Raw genomic sequence first — 24,786 nt, forward strand, 5'->3', positions numbered from 1 at the left:
CTCCTCTATTAATGAGGAGAAGTATGCTGCTCTTGCTTTACAAAGGGTCCTCTTATACAGCAGTAAACCATTTTTCCAGACTTGGAAGGACTCCCGCAGGCCTGTGGAGCGATATTTTCTCTCCAGTTTCCTAGCATTTTGCTTCAAAGTACGCAGCTCTGCATTAAACCAAGGAGCAAGCTTTCTATTTTTAACGGTTTTCATTTTCAAAGGAGCTGCGTTGTCTAAGGCAGTACGCAGAGAACTAGCAACCCCATCAACAAAATCATCAACCTTTGAAGGGGAATAAGCTATGCTTTTGCACTCTGCAGCACTGCTCAGTGACACAGAGGAGAGAGAAAGTGAAGCAGATTCTTTAAAATTTATAACTGCACTATCTGATAAAGATCTACTAAAATTGAACCTTCTTTTGGGGGAGGAGAACTCTGTTAAAGTAATCCTGAAGGTTATTAGAAAGTGGTCAGATAGGACAGGGTTGTGAGGAAATACTGTTATTTCTTCACATTCTATGCCGTATGTCAGCACAAGATCCAAAGTATGAAGATGAGAATGTGTGGGACTATTCACATTTTGAACAAAGCCAATAGTGTCTAAGATAGCATTAAAGGCTGCTCTTAAGCTATCGCCTTCAATGTCAGCATGGATGTTAAAATCTCCCACTATGATGACCCTGTCAGTATTTAATACCAAATCAGAAAGGAACTCTGAAAACTCATCTAAAAATTCAGAGTAAGGACCTGGTGGACGATACAAAGTTACAAAAATAAGAGGTTTTCTTGCCTTGAAATTTGGATCAGGGAAATTAAGGGTTAAATGTTCAAAAGAGTTGTAGGTATTAACTGTTTTGGGAGTAATCAGTAAGTCAGACTGGAAGATTGTTGCTACTCCTCCTCCTCGCCCAGAACTTCTGGGTATGTGAAAATTTAAATAGCTTGAAGGAGTTGCCTCATTTATGCTCACATAATCCTCTTGCTGCAGCCAGGTTTCTGTAAGGCAAAACAAGTCAATGTGATTATCACAAATCAAGTCATTAACTAGCAGACTTTTAGAGGAAAGCGATCTTATGTTAAACAGACCGCATTTAATTGTTTTAACTTTTTCCCCAATTGAAGTTATTTTGATTTTAATTAGATTATCATGATTTACTCCTTTGGGAATCTTTGCTAATTTATTAGATTTTGGTCGTGGGCAAGACACTGTCTGGATGGAGTAAAGAGTGGGTAACAGTAGAGAAGCTGCAGAGATGTGTGTTAAACTACAACTATATAAAGATATAGTATATTAACTTTATGCCAAGATCTCCTCCTTATCAAAATATTTTTATTTTATGACCTTAAAACAAGACGAAAAATAAAAAAGAGTAGCTTTCAATTAACGTACTTAATTGACATTTCCAATCTGTGTTCTAAAATAAAATATAAAAAACTAAGACATTCTTTCATGAAGCCCGTTGTTGCTTGCTTCTAAAAGTGTAGTTTCCGCACTGTGAAGGATGGAGTGAAATGACCTGCTCTGTGTGATGTTGTCTAGTCTCACCCTGGAGCAACAGACAGGCTGATGAGTGACAGTATTTAAAGAGCTGCTGTGACCAGATAGCTTGACCATTAAGAGATACTGTGTTCATAGATAAATGTACTCCAACTCAACTGCTTGTGTCTCTCATACACCGTAAGAGCCCCAAAAGAGTTTGACTCCCGAAGTTCACGACTGTTTCCATTTTTAAGATGGAATGATTTTACAAAACACATATCCATTTTTTTTAATCTACTGCTACTTTACTATGTACAGTTTGATCTGCACACAGATCATATTGTACATACTTGGTTAAAACTATGCATACATACCCACTTATAGTTACAGTAAATGTCCTGAAGCAAACTTTTTATAACACTTGTAAATTAGTTGGTTTCCAGGGCTGTATATGAACAAAAAATAATGGAAAACAAGTGAAATGAAGGTGTAATTCACAATTTTCATCATTTTACAAGGGTACAAACATGCTGTTTTTGAATAACTCCCCCAATGTACCCCCATCTGTATTTTATTGTAGCTGAGACTAAGAACCTATGAACATATGAGGCTATGTGAAGGTAAAATTAGTTTTGCTCAATACTAAAGAATGTTTAAAGTGGTAGGGAAGTCCTATTTAAATTTCAAATAATTCTGGCTTAAACATATGTATAAATGTAGTCTTTATCAGACCATATTGTCCCAAAAGTTAGAACATTTTTATTTTAAAAAAATTTCTGTCTTAAAATCTGTGGGGTTTTTTGTTTGTTTTTTTGTTATTTTATGCAGGCCAGTTAGTTATACGTCAGCTTGTACACCTAAATTTGGCCAATCATATATCAACAGTCATCTGTCAATCAAATTTTTTCAGTCATAGCATCTTGATTCATATGTCGCAGCTAATATACACATGCCAGGAGCTACTAGCACTAAGTTGCTAGCTGGTTGGCAAGATGCTGCCTAGACACCGGCCAACACCAAAAAGCTTGCAAACCTACCGCCACAACAATCCCACCCCCTTGATAATCAACCAATCACATTCACTTCATTCATTTGTGTAAAGTCGAGCACCACTAGGCAGAATTCGGAACTGGAACCGTTGGAACAGCCTTTTCCCTACGACTTCAAAATAATTCATAAAAGAAGTGAAGGGAAAAACAGTTTAAACTTGCAATTACATTAAAATGTGATCATTTTTATCAAGAGTATGTTTTCTACACCTGTGAAAAACGATGAAAGAAGTAAATGACCCATAAAATAAGGTCTTCAACATTGATATGATGCAACTTGGGGTTTCTGCTCTTTCTAAATTGCTGCCTTGCTATGGCTTTCAGAAAATAAGTTTTAAAAATTTTATGGAATTTTTCTTTTTTTTTTGGTGTTGTGACATCGATTAGGTCTAATTTTTTTATCATCTTCAGGAATTTGGAGGGAGTCTGCATTCTTTATTATTCAACTTACTTTCACATGTAGCACAGGTATCAGAACAGTCCCACAGTATTATACTACTACTGCCATGCTGGACATGGGGCACAGTATTGTTTGCTTTAAAAGCCTAACCTTTACTTCCACTTTCATACTTTCAGAAACTTCACACAAACTGCCCAACTCGTGCCTCATCTGACACTTTTTTTTAGCATTGTGTTTGACTTCTCCATGCATGGAGCTCCAAACTCTATAAAGCTATTTTGTCTTATCTTGCTTTATTACAGTCATAGTTTGATGTAGTTTTAAAAGTACACAAGAAATACTTTTCTTCCAATCCTGAGGTTTTTGTTTGCACATGAAAAATCTACTTTTGCTTTTTCCAAAGTATTCAGCATTATCAGCAGGACCAGACAGTTGACTGCATTTACGATTAACCATAATTAAAATAATAATAATTTTCTAATCACAGAGGACCTTAATTTTTGATCCTTTTTAATTTCTCCAAAACTTTCTCTGCCCTGCATTTAAGGTGGCATTAATGTGCTTTAAGATACAGAGGGAAAAAGAGAAAGTGGCAGCTTGCACACAGATGCCTGGCAGTAAACACATTTCCATGCAACAGCAAAGTCGGCATGTCCGAGGAGAAGACTGAGCAAGTGAGCATTCAAGGCAATTAACACAATGAAATACTGACGACAACCATGTATATGTTTGTGGTTAGTGCAGAAGGAATTTGAAATAAAACAACACCTACAACTTTAGTTTAAAAAAACACAATTTCCTGTAGGGGACAATTTCTGCTGTCTATGTTCAGATTCTTTAAAGTTTAAGCGATAACTTAACTAAAAGCAGAAGGAATTACAATTTTTGATTGTACTGTAACACCCTACTAATGGATTACAGGTTTACTTGCAGGCTGAAGTGATCAGTTTCCCAAAAAATTACATTTCAGTTTTTAAAAAATTGAGAAATAACACCTTGTTTTTAGGATTGGAACAAGAAAAACAGGAGAAAAAAAAACTTATTAAAAGGCTGTTTACTACTGTGAAGAAATAGCTGTGCTAATTTGATATGAAAGTTTTTTCACTGTGCAGCGTCAGCTGTAGGTGTCTTGTCTGCTGGATGTCATTCATTGCTCCATTCTGCCCACAGCAGAGGACTGGTCTGTTGCCAAACAGGCAGGCCGAGGTGCCAGCAGCTACCAGCAGCTGCCGGCCTGCAGGTAACCTGTTAAAAGTAGCTTTTTATTAGTGCCATTGATGCCAGCTCCGGCTGACTGTTTGAGGAGGAGTAAATCGAGGGGCTCCAGTTATTAATGTGCTGCAGGGTTTATATACTAAGTGATGGTGTTATAGAACTTTGTTAAATATCAGCCAACAAAAACATCTAAACACCTCCTGTTAAAAAAACAAAACAAACAAGCTGCAAAAAATAGCTGTCATTTTTGATATACCTGTCTAGATCTTCTGAAGCTTGTTTGCATAGCAGATAGAAATGTGGCAAATGCTGTAGAAATCAGCAAAAATGCCTGTTGGAAATAAAACACTTCTAGGCTTGATATTTTGAAGTATACAAGTTATTTCTTATGCCATAATGAAAGTAACGTGTACAATTCCTGGTAGATAATTAAACTTTCAATTCATTTTATGAAACAATCTAAATTATTATTTTAATTTTTTATGAATAATAGCAGTATAATTCCCTGTAAATGATTTAATGAGTGTTATTTCTGGAGCTTGTTTTAGCACTTGTCTTTAAAAACACTGATTATCTCATGTAGTGGGTTATCTGCCGGCCCTAAATGCAATCAGTCTCAAAGATAATAACAAGAGTTTTTTAATACCAGGAATAATATATCTGAAACTTGGTTATTATTAATTGTAGATGACAGGAATAAACGGTGCCTCTGACCCCCAAACTATTTACAGACTCCTAAGGCAACAACAAATGTCGCAGCTTTTATCCAGTAGCTGTCAGACTAACCCAATATGCACAAAACTTAGAAAAACTGCAACCTTTTAATATGCTGGGTTGTTTGATAGGACTTCATTTTGAGTTCAGAAATATTTTAAAACTGTTGCTTACTGGCAGCTGTGACTTACAGAAAATTAAACAAATGTTGTTTCACTCTATTATTTTTTCTTAAATGAGCAGAAGAGGTGTTCATATTTGGTTTTGTTCTATATTAAAAGGTTGATCAAAAACTTAAACTTGGTTATAAGTGGCTGCCTATAATTACCAAAATGTAATCATGCTATCATTATTTTTTCCCATATGTATTATGCAACATTTAGAATATTTAAAATTGTCTGACAAGCATTTGTTTTATTTTTTCAGTCAGAACCCCCAAACACAAATGCTGCCATCTTGAAAAATAAACTGTTTAGACTTTTATCTTAAGGTTCTTTGTTCAGGCTGCCAGTCTGATGAACTTAATCAGAATACACATATTGATATTATGCATATTAGCACTAATCGAAATTGGTGTTTTTAGAAAACAGTGTTTATATCCATACACTTCATGATGAGGACAGGAAATGAGACACGGTGGCAAAGAAAACCACATTTGCTTTGATGAAAATGTAAACTAAAATTGTCAAATTGTGATATAAACTTAACGGCGAAACTGTGCTGATGTGCAAATCACGTGGGCTAGTATTCTGTACAAATACAGACAATCAGAAATACTTGACCGTATGCAATCAATAAAGCAATAAAGCATTTAAATAAACATAGCTGATATTGCCTGGTACTCAAAATGCCAGTTGTTTAGAAATTCAGAAGTCATCAGTTTGTTATTTTAAGAAATATCTTTTACATTGGTTTTATTTTTTAATGTTACTGGTAGTAATAAACGAGGTATTTCAAGGAAATATTTGCAAAATAAAGTGGTACAGGTAGGACAGTGGAGTTTTTTTTTTTTTCTCTTAAACAATCTGTAATCTACATATTGTTTAATAGTTGTTATACTGAATGATTTGGTTACACAAATAAGCAACTCTTTGCTACCAGTCTAACAATGAGCTGTAGAGATTAGATTTACCTCCTTAACTATCCTGCTCAAAGAAAACCTGACGTCATGTTCCAGTTTGTTTTTTCTTTTTTTATTGGTCATCCTCTTAATAATAATAGTAATAATACTTTTATTTAAAGCCCCTCTAAGGAAATGTACAACAGACAATCAACAGTACACAATAATTTATTTATGAGGATGGAATACTATATCCTATGGATGGACAATAATGCATTACCAATATAAAATGCAATATGAATCTATGAATTAGAATATTATTTGTCTTATGTGTTTAATTTTTTATTCAAAATATATCTTTTTTGATGAGCTTTATAAACTTTAAAAAAAACAAAATGGCTGGTACTGAAATTTTTTATGGTCATTCTCCGTAGTCTTTTTGAGACGTTTATTCTGATTATATCAATGTCAAAATAGTATTTTAATCGACTGAAATTAAGAGATGTATTGCGATTTAAGTTTAGGCCATGTTCTTTAGCCCCAATATGTCCATTTGTCTTTTCCATTTTAAGAAAAATGTAGGACTAATGGACTGCTGAGTCTGTTATGTTAATGTTCCTCAACAAAAAGATGTAAAATCATTGAATGTTCTGAAATTCTGCTTAACTAAAACAAAAGGTTTAGTATGTTGCAGTTTTTTTTTTATGATTTTATTTTTTCTGAGTCACAATGCACTGCTTCAGCAAATGTTTAATCTACTTTAAAACATTTTGCACATTGAAAACGTGGTAAACTCGGTTTGATAAGCGTTATATTGTTTCAACCTTTGTGTATTTTTTTTTTTTTTTTTTGTGCCATCATCTCCAGCATAGTTGCTCATGTTCCCACCTATCAGACTGCGAGGTTTTGATTCAGATAATTGTGATGATGCGCTGCAGCTTTGAAGCCTGCGTTCCCGGTTGGGGGCTGATGAACTCCAACACATGATTTACATTCTGCTTTCATCTCAGCGAGAAGCAGAATTTTTGGAGCAGCTAACATTTTACCATTGGTGGTTTCTGGCTGGACAGGAGGGAGGGATTGGGGGAGGAGAGAGAAGCCAGGGGATAAAATGTACAACATGAGTACTTAATTGATTTCATTATCATATGAACAGAAGCAAAACAAAGAATTCAATCAGACTTTAAATGACATTTCTACATTTAGAGCACAGCGGGTGTTTAGCTGCAGCTTGATTTATGCTGCCAGCGTGGAATAATTGCTCAGCCATTACAGGTATTGAGGCTGCATGCTTTCATAAGGAAACATGTCTCTCTATGTAACCCCTTCAAAAATGGCCCTTGTCATTTGTTTGGAACGATGTACTTGTCTCTAACTCTCAAAGATGTTTGACAGATACATCTTGACCTTGACAGATTTGTATAAACTGACAGTCTGATTAAGAAAGCAGGATACAAAAAACAAAGTGGCCCATTTTAAGCCTGCAAAATCTCATAAAATTGTTGTCATGATCAAATGAAATACTGCGCCTCTGTTGCCCCCATGTGGTCACTTTAACAACTTGCATACAGGGCCTTTTCATCCTTCTTGAACATTTTTCCCATTTTGTTACCTTACAACTGCAAACCTAAGTGTATTTTAATGGGATTTTATGTCATAGACCAACATGTATACAAGTAGTGTATAATAGTGGAGTGAAATGGATGTTACGTGGTTTTCAAATTTCTTTTCCAAGCAAAAACTAGAACGAGTGAGGTGCATCTGTATTTGCCATTAAGCTTTATTCTGATGTCCCTAAAAAACTGCCTTTAAAATCAGGCATTTGGTTAGAGTCTACCTGTGTCGAATAACAGATCTAAGTTATTGGTTATTGCTTTGAAGACCAAGGAATACAGCAGACTGGTCATGGATAGTGCTAAGAGCAAGGCTGGGTCATAAACTGTATAAATTATCTCACTCAGTTAACAAACTTAGTGAGAGATTCTGATATCACATCTCTCTAAGATTTGCTCAGTCAGGCATCTAAAAGTGGAAAGGAGAAGCTTACTAGAGAGGCAGTCAATGGGCCTTTGGAAACTCTACAGGAACTACATACATCTATTTATTAGGTGGGAACATGATGTATCCATAGGAAAAATAAGTCTTTTACCCAACAAATCTGACCATTATGGAAATCTCGAAAGGCATAGCTTGGTGTTGGAAAAAAAAAAACACAAGAAGTTAAACTTAAATTTGCAAGCATATGGCTTTTTACCCTGCATGCAAATAGTTATAGCTGAAAATTAACGCCACATCACTCACAGCAAAGTATCCTCACTGAGAAAAGTGGAGATTGCAGCATCATGCTGTGAAGATGCATGAAGTGCATGTGAAGCTATTCAGAGCTGATGTTACAAGCAAAAAGGAAAAAAAGAAAAAAAAAGAAACATATAGAGCTACAGTGAAATGGTTCAAGTTAAAGCATCAACAGTTAATCAAAACATATTTGGTATCCCATATTGGAAATAATAGTTCCAGTACAGCTAAACGCCTTCACAGAAAAAGAAATAAAGGTTAATCTAACAGATAGCCAATAAGAAAGTCACTCTGTTTGCATCACACATCCTCAGAGATAGATACTGCATGCATACATAGTGCATATGATGTAATAGTGCAGCGCTCCATGTTCAAGGAGATGGTAGTTCAAATGTAACATAATTAAACTACGCCAAATGGAAAGCTTATCAATCCATGCTGCATAGTATCTAAATAGAGAGTCCATGTGTGCCACAAGGAACTCAGTGCACAACTGAGTATTTCTGCAGGTCATTTTTCCAATCTATAGTCAGATTCTAAAACAAAACATATGCAACTATCATGATTTTTTTCATGTTGCTGCTAAATATTAGTGATTTCAGTGGCGGATATTAACTTTAAAATAAATATCAGACATTGCCCGTTCCACCAATATAACTCACCAATATAAATTCTGTTTTTGTGACAAAAGTGAGAATTATGCCTGCAGAGCTGGCAGGTCAAATGCAACCAACTGATGCTGAAGTTAAAATGTGGGTGTTGTTGGTCTTCTTAATATCTGAGACACATAGCCAAACTGGTATTTGCAATAACTACATAGTGTCTGTATGTTTGTATTTGAAAAACAAACAAAAATAAAACAGTCCCAATTGAGTTGTAAAATATTAGTATATCTGATAAAATTACAATATAATGGATCTCTATTATATTCAACTTATTTTTCCTTCAGAAACTAGTATGTAGAACTTCACCCCGTTGGTTGAAGGCTATACCTTTGCATCGTACTGCGGAACAAAGACCTAAAATGCTGTCGAAATCTGTCGAGATTATATTTTCGATTAAAGATTTCATCCCGCATGACATTAATGTACAACTTTGTGTTCTTTCTCATATAAATACCCCAATAAGCTATTGTGAAAAAGTTCAAAGGCTGTAAATACTTTTTTAAAAACATTGTTTATTAGATAGTTTGTACAAAGATGTCTATTTCAGTTTTCAACATTTTAAGCTCTTTTTTTTTTCTCTCTAGATGAGATGAAACGTCCAAAGAAAATCGAGTGGATGGACAGTAATCCGCCCACCAAAAGTAAGGAGGGAGAGGAAGAAAATGAAGGAGTGAGAAGGGTAAGGGTGGGGTTTAAGGCCAAGCGAGAGCGCCGGCAGGGCAGCAGCAGCGCTACCATGTGTCAGGTGTGCAACATAAGGCTAAACTCAAGCGCCCAGGCACAGATCCATTATAAAGGCAAGACGCATCAGAGGAGGCTTCGCCGGCTGGCAAAAACTGTCAATGCAGGTAGGAACACGCTGTTTTATACCTGTTTTTCTTTATTTATGCAAGCAGAGATCCACTTCATGCTTCTCTTATTTATTATATCTAAGCTCTTTTGTATAGTTAAAGGTATGTTTTTACTTTTTTCTAAGAGATTTTTCAATTTGAAATTCACAATGTTTTAGTAAAGAAAAAATGAAACAATCTTTTATTTACGAAGCATAAATATGACTTAATCTAAAAACGTTATTTAAAGCCAGTTGTTTTTTTACCAACCACATTTCATTGTATATCCAGTTTCAGGTAGTTTTATATTTTTTATATACAACCAATGATCTAATGTATTTTTCAATACATTATGCATTGTATATTTGTTGTGTTGAAATACATTGCTCGACCAGTGAAACTAAAGAATCAACCAGAAGGAAGTCACTTGTTACTTTGGTTTAGAAGGGGGTGGTATATTTTATTTTTTGTATCGTGTTTATGTTGCTTATCTGAGGAATACTCAGATATTACGATCCCCTGCAATACTTTTGGTACTGCTATTCATTTACATGTTACTTTTACACATATCACCTCCCAAAGTTGCAAACCATGTAGCTACCAGAGGGAAACTTTATTGTTTAAATTGCTGATTGCTTATTTGTGATTGCACTATTACTATTGGGTGTCTAGGATTAGTTTTCTGTTCAGATGTGACATAGACATAACTTCCTAAAGGGTCCACTTTTGTCTTGTCTGTGTACACTGAAAAAAATGATCAAAAAATAAGTAAAAAAATGTCTTAAATTAAGTGTATTTATCCTTAATTTGAGTTAGTATATGAGATGGTTTGCCTATGGAATTAATAAGAGAAGATAATTAAATAATATGCACTTGAAAAAAGACAATGCAATTGTGTTTTCTTATTTTAAGGTTAAATTGTCTTGTCTTCCATTGGCAAAAAAGTCTCTTTCACCTCCTCAATCCAAGAAAAAATCACCTATTTTTTCCAGTGTACGATGAGCCTTTATGGTCCTTTACAGGTGCTGGTCATAAAATTAGAATATCATGAAAAAGTAGATTGATTTCAGTAATTCCATTTAAAAAGTGAAACTTGTATATTATATTCATACATTACATACAAACTCATATATTTCAGATGTTTATTTTGTTTAATTTTGATGATTACAAATGACAACAAATGAAAATCTCAAATTCATCATATCAGAAAATTAGAATATTGTGAAAAGGTTCAAAATTGATGGCCCCTGGTGCCACACTCTAATCAGCTAATTAACTCAAACCACCTGCAAAAGCCTTTAAATGGTCTTTCAGTCTAGTTCTATAGGCTACACAATCATGGGGAAGACTGCTGACTTGACAGTTGTCCAAAAGACGACCATCGACACCTTGCACAAGGAGGGCAAGACACAAAAGGTCATCGCTAAAGAGGCTGGCTGTTCACAGAGCTCAGTGTCCAAGCACATTAATAGAGAGGCGAAGGGAAGGAAAAGATGTGGTCGAAAAAAGTGTACAAGCAAGAGAGATAACCGCACCCTGGAGAGGATTGTGAAACAAAACCCATTCAAAAATGTGGGGGAGATTCACAAAGAGTGGACTGCAGCTGGAGTGAGTGCTTCAAGAACCACCACACACAGACGTATGAAAGACATGGGTTTCTGCTGTCGCATTCCTTGTGTCAAGCCACTCTTGAACCACAGACAGCGTCAGAAGCGTCTTGCCTGGGCTAAAGAGAAACAGGACTGGACTGCTGGTGAGTGGTCCAAAGTCATGTTCTCTGATGAAAGTAAATTTTGCATTTCCTTTGGAAATCAAGGTCCCAGAGTCTGGAGGAAAAGAAGAGAGGCACTTCATCCACGTTGCTTGAAGTCCAGTGTAAAGTTTCCACAGTCAGTGATGGTTTGGGGTGCCATGTCATCTGCTGGTGTTGGTCCATTGTGTTTTCTGAGGTGCAGGGTCAACGCAGCCACATACCAGGAAGTTTTAGAGCACTTCATGCTTCCTGCAGCTGACCAACTTTTTGGAGATGCAGATTTCATTTTCCAACAGGACTTGGCACCTGCACACAGTGCCAAAGCTACCAGTACCTGGTTGAAGGACCATGGTATCCCTGTTCTTAATTGGCCAGCAAACTCTCCTGACCTTAACCCCATAGAAAATCTATGGGGTATTGTGAAGAAGAAGATGCAATACACCAGACCCAACAATTCAGAAGAGCTAAAAGTCACTATTAGAGCAACCTGGGCTATCATAACACCTGAGCAGTGCCACAGACTGATCGACTCCATGCCACGCCGCATTGCTGCAGTAATACAGGCCAAAGGAGGCCCAACTAAATACTGAGTGCTGTACATGCTCATACTTTTCATGTTCATACTTTTCAGTTGGCCAACATTTCTATAAATCCTTTGTTTTTATTGGTCTTCAGTAATATTCTAATTTTCTGATATGATGAATTTGAGATTTTCATTTGTTGTCATTTGTAATCATCAAAATTAAACAAAATAAACATCTGAAATATATGAGTTTGTATGTAATGTATGAATATAATATACAAGTTTCACTTTTTAAATGGAATTACTGAAATCAATCTACTTTTTCATGATATTCTAATTTTATGACCAGCACCTGTATGTTTTTCTGGCCTCCTTGTTGAATTGTTGATAATTTCTTGGATTAGTTTGTAACTGGCCTCTTTTGGACGGGGTTCACAAATGCAGTGTTGATTTTGGCTCCTACTTTGATTTGCTGACATCTCAGAGTCTTAAAATGTCTTTTAAAGTTTTTTACAGTCTTATAAATGTCAAGAGCTTTGTTTTTCTACTATTTCTATTTTTTAAGATGATGTGTTATTTTTTTTTTCAACTTTCACCCATCCAATTATAATAGATTTATAATTTGAAAACATCTTTTTTTTGTTGTTGATGTTTTAATTAAGACACAATAAAAAAAAAAAGAACAACCTTAATGCTGTTCATACTAAGCATTAAGGTTGCATAAGATTTTTTATTTCTGTTTTCTTTATTTAAGTAGGTGTGGTGATCGACTGAGTAGGAAATATGCACTATAACAATCAATTAACATTTTAAAGTGACATGTAAGACCTTGAAAGAGCTTAGAGAAGGTCCAGCTCTGAATTCTGGATAACATTTACCTGTCACTGCAGAAAATATAAAGGTGTAAATCATTAATTATAGATTTCTTAAAGTTCAGCGAGGGATACAGAATGACCTATATGAAACAGAGTGATCATTTATTTTATTAGGCATTATTAAGCAGTGTTGTTGCACAGGTCAGGTAAAACTTTCCTCAGTGAAACCACGTCTCAAAAGTTGCAAGATTTCTAATAAAGCTCTTGAAATGATAAACAGACACAAGCAACATTTTCACATTTGTCAACCTGACTGAAAATCTCATATCTTTGTATTTGTCCGGCAGCACTCGAGTTGCTTCCAAAAGACCACAGTTTAATCATCAACAGCACTATTTTGAACCAAAACGTTATGAACTTTAACAAAACGCTATCTACTGCCAGGGTGTTGTGTCATCAGCTGCTTTTCTGTTGGGATCTGATTTATTGTATTCAATTCAATGTGCATACACGGCTTGTTTACAGAAAAATGAGATGCTTTGTCTCCAACATTAGAAGTTTTTCACTGAGTGTTTGACATGAAATTTGTTTTCTCAGTATATGCAATATAATGACTATAGATGCAGATAATTGAAAAATGCTGTTGTATTTTATAGCTTTATGCATAATACCTGAGACATTTTGAGATGGTTTCGCTCTTCTTTTAAAGAAAATCTGTCATATATCGACTGTGGATAAATAACTCATTGTCTGTTTTTTTTACTCAGATCAAATTTAACGACAACCAAAAAAATTCAAAAAGTCTGGTTCTTGGGTATTAGAGGGTCCTTTAAGAGTTTTCCAGTTAGCTCCCTGTTACACCTTTTAAAATTTTACTGCACCCGTAACAATTTGAGCTAATTGCTGTGGTGACATGCTAACTTACTAAAGTTGTGTTTGCATACTGTATCTTTGTCATGAGTGCTGCATGGATTATACTGGTAGCACAAGTGGCAGCTTAGCTATGCTGGAAAACATCCATGTACACAAGAGAATAATTATAATGACTATCTGCCTTGTCCTCATGCCACAGACACACTTAGATGGCAGTACCCCATATGATTTACAGAAAGCTTTTGTAAACAGAAAATAGGGTACACTGTGCCCCACATTACAGGGCTACCAGGGGTGAAGAGTTACACTCCTAAGCATCAACCAGGGATCTATTCTAATGTTGCAGGATGGGAGTATGATATCATTTTTAAGATAAATTGATGTTATCAGCTTAGGGTGATCAGTAAAAACATTCTTGAAGATAAATCTTGCTGCATACATATAGAATCTCTCCTGCATCCTCTCCTTTCATAAAATAAGTTGATGACGATAAGGGTGTCCTCTCCACAAGGGAAAGTCTACAGATTGTAAGGAAACATGAAGATTTAATATGTGCTGGTGGGATTGCAATAGGAGGTTCAAGTAAGCAGGAAAGAAAAACCTATGGGTCACAGATAAGGAGACTGGCTTTATAGCCAAATAAAAGTCAAAGCTTATAAGTAACTCTGCTTTCTTATAGTACTTTAATGTTGAAGTCTTCCTAAGTGGCTCAGAGGAACAAACTACTTGGACACAACTTTTGAAGAAATGTGTGGACATGCAATCTTTCTCTTTGACATTCATACACAAAAGTACGGCTGAATCAGTGGTGCAGTAGTCCTCACTTTATGTGAGTAAAGGTTATGTCTGCTGATGTCCACAAATATAATCAGCTTTTATTGAATGTCACTGAGATTAAAACTATGGCTGCAGTTGGTTGCATTTGCAATATAATCGCAATTTTACAAAATGCAGTTTTCAAATTGGAGAGGCACTCTTTTTTGGTCGCATTACATTTAATGACAATAAGACTTCTGACTTGTTCACTCCAGCTATTTAGGTGGCAGAGATACCTAAAGGATCAGACAATCAATCAAATTGTATTTATAAAACACTTTTCATACAACCAATGTAGTTCTAAGTACTTTCCACAATTAAAAAACATTGCCATCCCACATAGAATATAAATAAGTCGAGATATATCCATGCAAAGTACCAATGTAATCTGTTCAAGTAAGTTTTATGGTCATAAAAACAATAAAAAACCCTGAAGTAAAACATCTACACGCTTGTAGTTAGTGCAGAGTAACAAATCAAAATAGAGATCAAACTAAAATCACTGTTGCAATGTTGGTAATAAAAACGTCAATTTTAATTTTTGGAAACATTTTCAGCTCTTAAAACCTTTTTTAGAATATTTGAATTTCATTTGTCTTCTGACAACAAACAAAGAAAAACATGTGAATAAAATATACACTGCATGCAAATATGAAACAGAAGTGGAATCGTTGTGACTAACCTGACAGAGGTTAATGCTAATAATATGTTACTTGACAAGTGATATGAAAGACCAAATTTGTTCTTCCTCACTAAATGCACATGGTTAATATGAACATAAACATATTGCTAAATTATTATCAGGGTTTATGGCACAAGAAATAAAAGTATAGGTCTTATTTTCAAATAGCCATAAAAATGATTTATGTTTGCATTTTATAATATTATATTTTTTGTTGATATTAAGATTTGTGAACCATTTCAGAGGTATTGCAAATTTAGAACATCGTTGCAGCTGCAAACAAGCGTTTCCTGCATATTTTTTGAGCACCTGTTCTCTTGAAGGTTCATAAATCACCTTCAGTCAGTAACACCTGTGTCATGCTGGGTCCCGAAAAGCTTTATCAATCTGTATTTGCGAATGAAAAGGGGTCTAATGAACAACCAGCCAGTAAAATAAAGCCTTTCTAATACTGATTAATGATAATGTCTTTTGCTGTTGGCTTGCCGCACATATTTAGCCATTCCAGCCTCATAAAACACAAGAGATTAAATACATTTCAAATCTATTGTCTAGTTTATTTGAACCTTATTTTGTCATCATGAGTGTATTATTGACCTTTTCTATGTCTGATAATAGCTTTCGCATATCATCATTCATACTTAAGCCTGGTTGACTGGTTCCTATCTAATGGGTAAAATATTGAGTGTGCTTCTCTATAAATATGCATGTCTGTTTATTTTTGAGCAAATCCTATCTACTTCAGATGTTTTTATACAGAAAAAAGCTTGTATTTTGAATAAACAATGTTGTCATTTGTTAATACCAAAAAAAATTATAAAACTGTTGAATAGTCATTACAAAGAGATATTTTTATATATAAGGCGATGTGGACAAAAACACAACCATTTTTCTGTGATAAAGTATTTCATTGTTGTCACGATAGTTGAGTATTTGCCTTAATAAAAACTGAATTAACAGTCTGAAATAACTAATTTAAAATTAACTAAGACAGATAACTAAGATTTATTTTCAAAAAAGGTCCTTGAAAGAAAATTTGCTCATTCTAGAGCAGCGGCCTGTAACCTGAGGCTGCAGAGCCACACATGGCACTTTGGAGCCCCTAAAATTGGCTCTTAATAGTGGCTAAAATGATATTAACAACCAACGAAAGTCGTAAAATAACAAATACCAGCCTTAGAAGCTTTATTGGATCTTTAAAAGATTATTTAAATTCTATTTTTACAACAGAATTACATTAAAAGAAACTAAAAAAAATATGTGAGTTTTTTAAAGTAATATCCAACACAAAAAAATCGCTCTGTTTTTTTTTTCCTTATCTTAACAGCTCAAAATACAAATAAACTCATGGTTGTTTGGAATTGCCACAAATTTTCTATTCCATGCATCTAAAAGAAATATTTAATAAAAGGTTAATGTAATTTTGTTTGTGGCTCTAAACGACTTTTAAAGGTTGCAGACCCCTTTACTGGAGCCTCATTACACCCTCATCTAGTGTTTAAAAGAAATACACGCCACACAGGCAGTTATGGACAAGGCAAAATGCAGGGAAGTAGGGCTGGGCTTTGTTTCGTTTGTAACTGACCAGATGAATTGACAGCAGCCAATAACACTGGCATTAACAGTGACACAAACATGGAGATTGGTCACAATGGTGATAGTTTGGCAATGAAGTGTTAGAACGAGGAGAGTTTCTTAGTGTTAAGCTGAAGTTGGTGTTTTAGCCTTCATACTGTCCCATCTATATAGGTTGTATGTAGATTAGTGCAAACCTTTAAATATAAGGTTTTTATCTAGATTGTCTCCAACTAACTACAGGGGCATGTGGGAGAAAAAACGGCTTTTATACCCCAAAGCACCAATGCAACTTCAAATAGTCATAGTATAGTATGACATCAGAAATAGGCTAAAAGAAGTCAGTCTAATATGATGTCAGAAATTGGCTAAAATTAGTCAGAGCATAGTATGATGTCATAAATAGGCTAAAACGAGTCAGAGCATAGTATGATGTCAGAAATAGGCTAAAACGAGTCATAGTATAATGCAGATACTGAATCAGACTGTATATATATATATATATATATATATATATAGTCTGAATGGATAAGTTGTCCTGTTAAAGAATTACAGGACTTTATAGTTGAGTTATCACACTTTCTTTGATTATATTTTAGTTCTTAACCTATTTTAATACTATTTGATATGGGCATGAAAACCCTGATCTTCTAGGATAGAAAATTAGGCTTTAATCTTTTTATTAGAATATATTTTATCAGAATATAAGCAAAAAATTCTGTTAATTTGAGCATTAGCACCCACCTGGAATTTAGTATTCCTTATTTTCTTTATTCTCTGTAAGAAACACAAGAAACTGGTTTTGCATTTTCTTGCACTACTTTTGTTAGGAAGCCCCCGTCTCTGCTGGTTATTTCACAGCTGAGAAGAGAAAAAGAGGACGAGCCAAGTCAATTAAGGTGACTGTTCGCATAATTCAGACTGTACAGCAATGAAACCATCTAATAATACTTGTTCCCTCCATTCCTTTCTCAAAGCTGATCCAGCTTTTCTGTTTTTTTCAGCCTCTTCAAGTGATTGCATAAATGAAAAGAAATTTTAATAGACTGTTCTCATTGGGGGCCTTTTGAAAAGGGAGCAGAGCAAATCACTTATCACTGTTCTGCTGAAATACAGAACAGCACAGATGAGTCCTCTCAAATCAGGGTTATGGTATTTTTTTAGGATGTGTGTCTGGATTGGTGGATTTAAAACAGGAAAATGAAGAAATATTAATACATAATCTCTCAGACGTGCTCCATTTCTGTTAATCTGAAAGCAGCATTCAATGTGGGTTTCATATATGACTAACCCCACTGTTTGTTTCACATTTTTATCAACATAATATGTCTGACCCAAAAGAGGGCTGAGCTGCATGGTGTCTGGTGTGGCTCTTGTAAATCTCTCTCTGTGACCTTATTTTATCTTCTTTATTATCTTTTCTATTCCTGTGTTTTGATAACAGAGTAGAATGCAGAAGCTTTTGGGTTTAGATCCAAGCCTAAACACTAGATTTGCTTGTTCTCCCTGTGCATGGGTGGCTTCAATCGAGGTAGTTAGGCATAGCCCTGCAATCCAAAAACAGCTTATTACTCTGAATTGTCCTTGCTGAATGTTAGCATGTTGTTTGTTTGTCGTGTTACCCTTTGATGGACTAACCTGTCCAGGTATGTACCCAACTCTCCGAGTGAGCACTGAAGATGGGTGCCAATTCCCCATAATTCTCCAGGGCAAGTGGGTAAAGATAATGGGTGAAAACAAGGGTTTAAAACAAATCAAGCATTATTTTCATTTTTAAAGGCTATGCATACCTGTGGTACAACTTATGAAGTTTAAACTTTCTGGATCACCCAATAATATTGCATATTTACAACAGGTAGGGTCAGAAAAAGACTTTTACCTGCTCTACAAACTATCTAAATTCCACCTGAAAACATTTGAGTCATAACCTTTAATGTTCTTTGCATGATTTATGTTTTCCTGTAAAAGGTTAAATAAAAGCTTTTTCTCTTCCAGAAATACTTTCTTTAATAGAAAAGCTCTAAATATCTCAAATGAAACTCTGTGACAGATGTTTTTTTGAAAGTTGACTGGGTGCTTTTAATGAACCATACATTACTAATGACGTCATAAGAGGTTAAGAACAAGGTCTTCACAAACACTCTTAAGCATTCAATTGCAGATTTGTTTTGCTTTTTTCTCATATGTTCAATACAGCAGATAGGCACATACAAAGTAAAATAAGCAGAGCAATGCACAAATCCTAATTTTAGTTGAAAATAATCTGTCTGAAGAATAATGTAGGCTACGTTTCCTCACTCCATGAAAGCTTTGTTCCACACATAGGAGAAGCTTTCTTGCTTTTCTTATGTGTTCCAAATGCTGAAAAAACTTTAAGATATTCTTCTTTTTTGTATTTTCATAAATGAAAAATGTCTGTACATCTTAAGGTGAGTTATAAAGACTGTCTGGTGAAAAAATATTTAGTCCAGATTTAATCAGACTAAAATTTGTTTTTTTTGGTCTTTTTTGTATAGGCATATGTTGTGACTATGCACCTTTAGCGGTGCAAGTTCCATCCAGAAAACAAATATACACCTGTAAGGGTTAAAATCTGATTATTAAAATGAAATCCGTTGTTAAAAAGTATCAGAACTAGTGGTTTCATTGCTGATGTATGGTTAAAGGAGTGTATCTCCTGTCCCTGTTAACCACAATTTTCAAAATATGCATATTGCAAAATGCTTCTTCTTTTTAGTGATGTGGGAAATAAACTCTGAATGGTCCATAAAGCCAAACTTCTTGCATCCCTCTATATGGATACATGACCGTGCTTTGATAGAGAAAGGGTTGAGAGGATGAACACCAATGCTGTCCATGCCACAAAAGGAATGTGATTGATACTGTAAGGATAATGATATGAAAAAAGCTGCCTGCAGAAATAAATTTCTACCAGACAATACAGCCAGTCCGAGACATTGCAAGACCACGACACCCGAGACAAAAGACTGTTGGGGTTAAGATTGTTGGTATCGAGACCAAGACCAGTCTACTTCAAGTCTAGCTAACAAATCGGTAAACGTTCCTACTATTTAAGAGATTTTAACCCAGCTTGAATTTATTATAAAAAAGAATGCATAGATCTGCTCATATAGATTGTTTTCCCATTTCCATACGTATATGCCAGATTTCCAACTTTCTTGATTATCAGACCAATACTGGATCAATATCAATATTAATATTGAATATCTCCAGTCTAGGATGGTTTTAATATTAATGGTCTTTTTAGTTCTAAAGAAAAACGCACTGATTAGATCAGTTATATCCAGCACTTGTTTCAGAGCCACTTGGATGTCCTACATTGAGGCTGTATTTATATGCCACGTAAACTGAAGTTTTGGGTGTTACAATTAACAAAGATTTACGGTTCCTCTTCTCAGAATATGAGGTTTTGCTTACTTGGCAAAATTGTTAAAGAGTCATGACTATGTTTAACGAGTTTAAGTATGAAAAACACTAGATTTATCTTGGTAAACTACTTTGCTTATGAATATATTAAATTGCTAAGTCAGAAACAGTTTTTTGTAATTTGTAAGATGCTCCTGCCATACTGTATCTTGTGTTTGTGCAGCCTCATTCTGACCCACAACCTCTGGCAAATCTGTGTTTTTCATAAGTAACATAGCATGTTAGATACATGTGGAGTCCACAAACGGTGTCTGCAGTGAGGGCTTGTGAATTCATGACAAGATGAAACCCTGATGTGTGTTGCCAACATGTGATCGTTTTGCCTGAAGGCCTTTCCCTGCACTTTTCATTTGAATGCAACAGCCTGAAATCAAGTGTAAAACTGTCGGGGTATGTCAGCGTTGTGCTTTCACACCACGTTTATTAAAGTGGACAAGGAACCAGAGAGGAGCACAGTGAAAACACAAGCTCTGTGTGAATGTGCAGCTCTGGCATTGTGAGGACTTAAATGGGTTTGACGGATTAATCTTTCTTTCAGGGACAAAAAAGGGGAAAGTCTTGTTACAGAAACTATAAGACAGTTAACAATAAAATATTCTATTTGAAAATGCAATTTAATATTTTTTTGTGGACAATAAATTTGACTTCTCAAAACAGACTAACATATATTTTGATATTCTCTATATTTAAAACTACTTAAACTAGAAATATTATTTTTTATCGCTTTAAAGGGCAGTATGCATACTTGCTAACAATTCAAATTAATTCAAAAATGCTTTATCAATCCAAAGAAAAATTTAATATTGTTGTTACTTATTTGCTTTTTTCAATGTGCTGTTGTAGAAGTTGATAGCTGTAGGAAGGATCTTCTGTCACGGTCTGTCTGTAGAAGCCTTTGACTAAAGATGCTCTGTTGGTTTATCGTGTCCTCATGCTAGTCTTCTAAAGAGGATGTTCACTCTTTTCCATAATGTTTTTCAGTTTATAAGAATATTTTACTTTGTGAAATAATCTCCAGAGGTTCTAGATTAGTTCCTAGAACAGAGCTGGCCTACTTTATTAGCTTGTTGAGTAATTATCTCTCATACTGTTACCCTAGCAGATGATGGTAGAATAGATCAGACTTTCCACAAAAGACTGAAAGAAGATATGTAGCATCTCCTAACAAGGACTTAAACTTCCTTAGGAAGTACAAGCTCATCTGTCCCTTCTTGTAGATTGCTTCTCAGTTGCGTCTCCTGTCAAGTTTGTTGCCCAGGTGAACAGCAAACTGCTTATACTACTCCACCTCCTTCCACCTTTTCTCCAATGATCTTCGTAGGATTCAACTTGTTCCTATTTCTTCTTAAATTTACAATCTTCTACCATGTTTTGTTTACACTCAAAAACAATTGATTGTTTCCACATCATACTACAAAGCCATTTACCAGCTCGCTATATTTGGCTTTTTATCCATCTCTGATTCAAAGACTGCAGAATCATCAGAATATTTCTGCAGATGACAGGACTCTGTCTAAAGGTGTACAGAGTAAAAAGAAATGGTGAGAGTACCATCCCCTGTGGTGCTCCTGTGTTGCTGACTACTTGAATTCTTTTATTATTTTTGTTTTAATTGCTTAGGTTTCTAAAGTCCTATGCTTTGTTTTTCTTAACCACTTAAAGTTCTCTGTGGGCAAAAATAAGATGAAAAAAGCTTTAGAAATGAGTGGGTATTTATTTATTAAAAATTAAGGTAGGGTTTTTTTTTTCCAACTTCAAAGAAAAGCTGCATTCTCCCCATATGGGTTCCTTCCATTTTATAACGTCAACATTTCACATTACTCTTGAAGATTGAACAAAGCCCAAGACTAAGACAAAGCTAAAACAAAATATTGATTTGACGTAGAGGTTAGATAAAAAGTTAGATTTCTGCCCTATGTAGATTAGCTGCTAAGTGACTTTATCTGAGCTGGAATCCTCACACTCTGCCTCACATCACCCTTTACTAATCAGAGAAAGTGGATGTTTCTTTACAGTGTTGGCACCAAGCAGATAAAGTAGGTGGTTCCCAGATATATTTTACATAGATATTCTGTTCATTTTAACAGGTCAGGGTGCTGCTCAGACTGTAGAATTAGAAGGATTACTCAGGGACGCATGAATCTAGTTAGGTCCCACTTTGTGCATGATTCTAATAAGGAAATAGCATTATAAAATTAAAAGCTAAAAAAAAAGTAACTTTAAATTACATAAGTCCTTTAAGCAACAAATTAAAGAAAAAAAAATGTATTTGTTACCCCTGAAAAAAATGGTTGCTCTTCTGTAAAGCACAACTGTTGATTGGAGTCAGTCTCAGATCTTTTCCTCCATCATCTGCTGGGGAAACAGCATCAAAACAAATTAATTTAAAAAAGCTCAACAAGATAACAAAGAAGGCCGGCTCTGTTTTAGGAGCTCCTCTAGAACCGGATGTCAAGGTTTGTTTGGAGGTTTTTATGAGGACCCAAGTGCAGAGGCTGACAGGCAGAGGTGAGCTCTTAAAAGGTTTAATTAAAGATCAGGCAGCAAAAACAGGAATCCAAAAATCCAACTTGAAAATGTTAAACAAAAAGAGGTATCCAAAAATCCTACATAAAAATCAAAAACAAACCAGAACCATGGAGACATCAAGGGAAAACCATCAAGGAGCCAGGGTGAGAAAAGGTAAGACGAGGAACCAGCAAAGAGGGACTGCAGAGGGAGTGTATTTATGGCTGACTGAACAAAGGTAGTACTAATGAGCTGATAAGGAGCAGGTGTGACTAGAGCTGATGAGGAAGCCAAGGGAAAAGAACACAAGGGGGCAACAGAGGACAGACAGAAAAACCTAAGCAAGTTAAATTAATCCAGACACACCTATAAAACTAGAAGACAATAAAAAAAAACCTGGCTAAACTTGAAACTGAAAACTTAGAGAAAAACAACTGAACCAAGATTGTTACACTGGATATTATTTCACAAAGAAGAATTCTTCATAAAGTTAAATAGATTATGAGCAACAGGGAGCATCCTCTTCAGAAGATCTTTAAAAAACAACAAAGTGTCTTCAGTAAGAGGCTTCTCAACATCTGCTGCAAGACAGACCGTTACAGAAGATCCTTCCTGCAATGTGATAACTACAGTAGTATTTTCAGATGAATGGAAACATATTGAGGAAGATTGTTTGTTGAGCATGAGAGAAAGGAAGTACCATAGAGGGCTTTTTGAAATGTGCAGGTGTAAACCTTGAATTGGAAATGGAAGACCGAAGAGGGGGAGAGATTTCGGATTCTCTTTCTCTCCCCTCCTTCCTCGCTCAGTTTCCTCCTCCTTCACGCCGACTTACATACTCAAACACACTTGCTCTTCAGCTGCTCTCAGCTTCTTTTTCGTTCTCCCCACATTTCCAGCCCATCTTGGTCTTTTTCGTGCAAAAGAGGACAAGCTGATCAGTAGAGCATGGCACTTTTAATAAAGGCAATTGTGAGTTGTTCTTTTGCGGCAGCTCTGTGGAATAAGGCTGTAATGTGTCACTGACCTGAGAAAAAGATTTTTTGAGGGAAGCAGAATTTTGGAGATACTTTTTGTTTGAACTTTTCTGATTTAAGGAGGAACCACTAACACGTGGAGATGCTGCTAGGTAAGGATTTTGCTGTCTGGAAATTAAGAAGATTTACTCTTCAGGACTGGAATTGCAGCTTTAAATTGATTTATAATGGGATATTTTTATACCTCCATTTGTCTAAATGTATGTGATTTCTCTCCTGTCAATGTATGCTTCATAACAAAGACTTCACATGACTGCTCAAAGGGAGGTTGGTCTCCTGATTACCATCTGTCCTAATTCAGTACCTCCTGCTTGCACAATGAGTCCCAGGCCTGTTTGTTTTTCTAATTGACCCCTTTTGATTAAGCTTGGTGTGGAGTTCAGACCGTTTGCTGTGCTGCCGTTCCCAGATGTATCAAGTCATTTCAGAGCCACGCAAGAACAGCACTGATATCACTGCACACATTGCTGCCAATTATGTTTCTGCCTCCCTGGGGAAATATGCCCAGATTAGCTTGCATAATTGGTGGCTCTTAAAGATAAAAGAGGTGTGGGGACTTCAAGTCAATTCTGTTTATATATATTATTTTGTAACTAAAAGGGCAAAATGTTGATTGTATTTTAGGGTGTCTCAGTTTAGATGATTAAAGGCCTTAATTTTACCATAACATTTCTTTTTTGTAATGCAATGATTTTTGTCTATAGTCAAAGTGTTATTAATACACAATTTCTATGCCAATAGATAGTTGGTCTGAGGGATTCTCATGGCAGTAGATACTTCCCTAACAAATTAAAATGCTCATGACAATAAACTCACAGAAACAGATTAAGGTAAACAAGAAAAAATTCTCCAAAACCATGCAGTTTTACACATTATTTGCAGCTTACATAGAATGCACTACTGTCTTCTTTTTCAATCGGAGCATCAATCTGCCTTTTGGCAGGCCATTAGATCAACTAAATGTAAAGCAGTAAACTTACTGATGCTTTTGGTTTTATGTAGTTTTGTGTGTTTTGTGTTTTCAAAGCAAATATTTCTAAAATATTATGCTAGATGTGT

At 35.3% G+C, this 24,786-nt stretch overlaps 1 protein-coding gene across 4 annotated transcripts in view; it reads left to right on the forward strand.

Annotated features, from left to right (window-relative positions):
* Nucleotides 1-24,786, forward strand: part of LOC119792217 (zinc finger protein 385B-like) — a 107,476-nt gene that overhangs the window by 41,050 nt on the left and 41,640 nt on the right. For 3 of the 4 annotated variants that reach the window (XM_038298748.1, XM_038298745.1, XM_038298747.1), the window contains one exon: nucleotides 9,453-9,716. In XM_038298748.1, coding sequence (XP_038154676.1) covers nucleotides 9,453-9,716 — 264 coding nt within the window. Of the gene's footprint in view, nucleotides 1-9,452; nucleotides 9,717-23,554; nucleotides 23,820-24,786 lie in introns of those variants that run through there. The other variant, XM_038298749.1, reaches the window with a different exon arrangement.

Source organism: Cyprinodon tularosa, unplaced genomic scaffold, assembly GCF_016077235.1.
Source record: "Cyprinodon tularosa strain WSP-4 unplaced genomic scaffold, ASM1607723v1 ctg413, whole genome shotgun sequence".
NCBI lineage: Eukaryota > Metazoa > Chordata > Actinopteri > Cyprinodontiformes > Cyprinodontidae > Cyprinodon > Cyprinodon tularosa.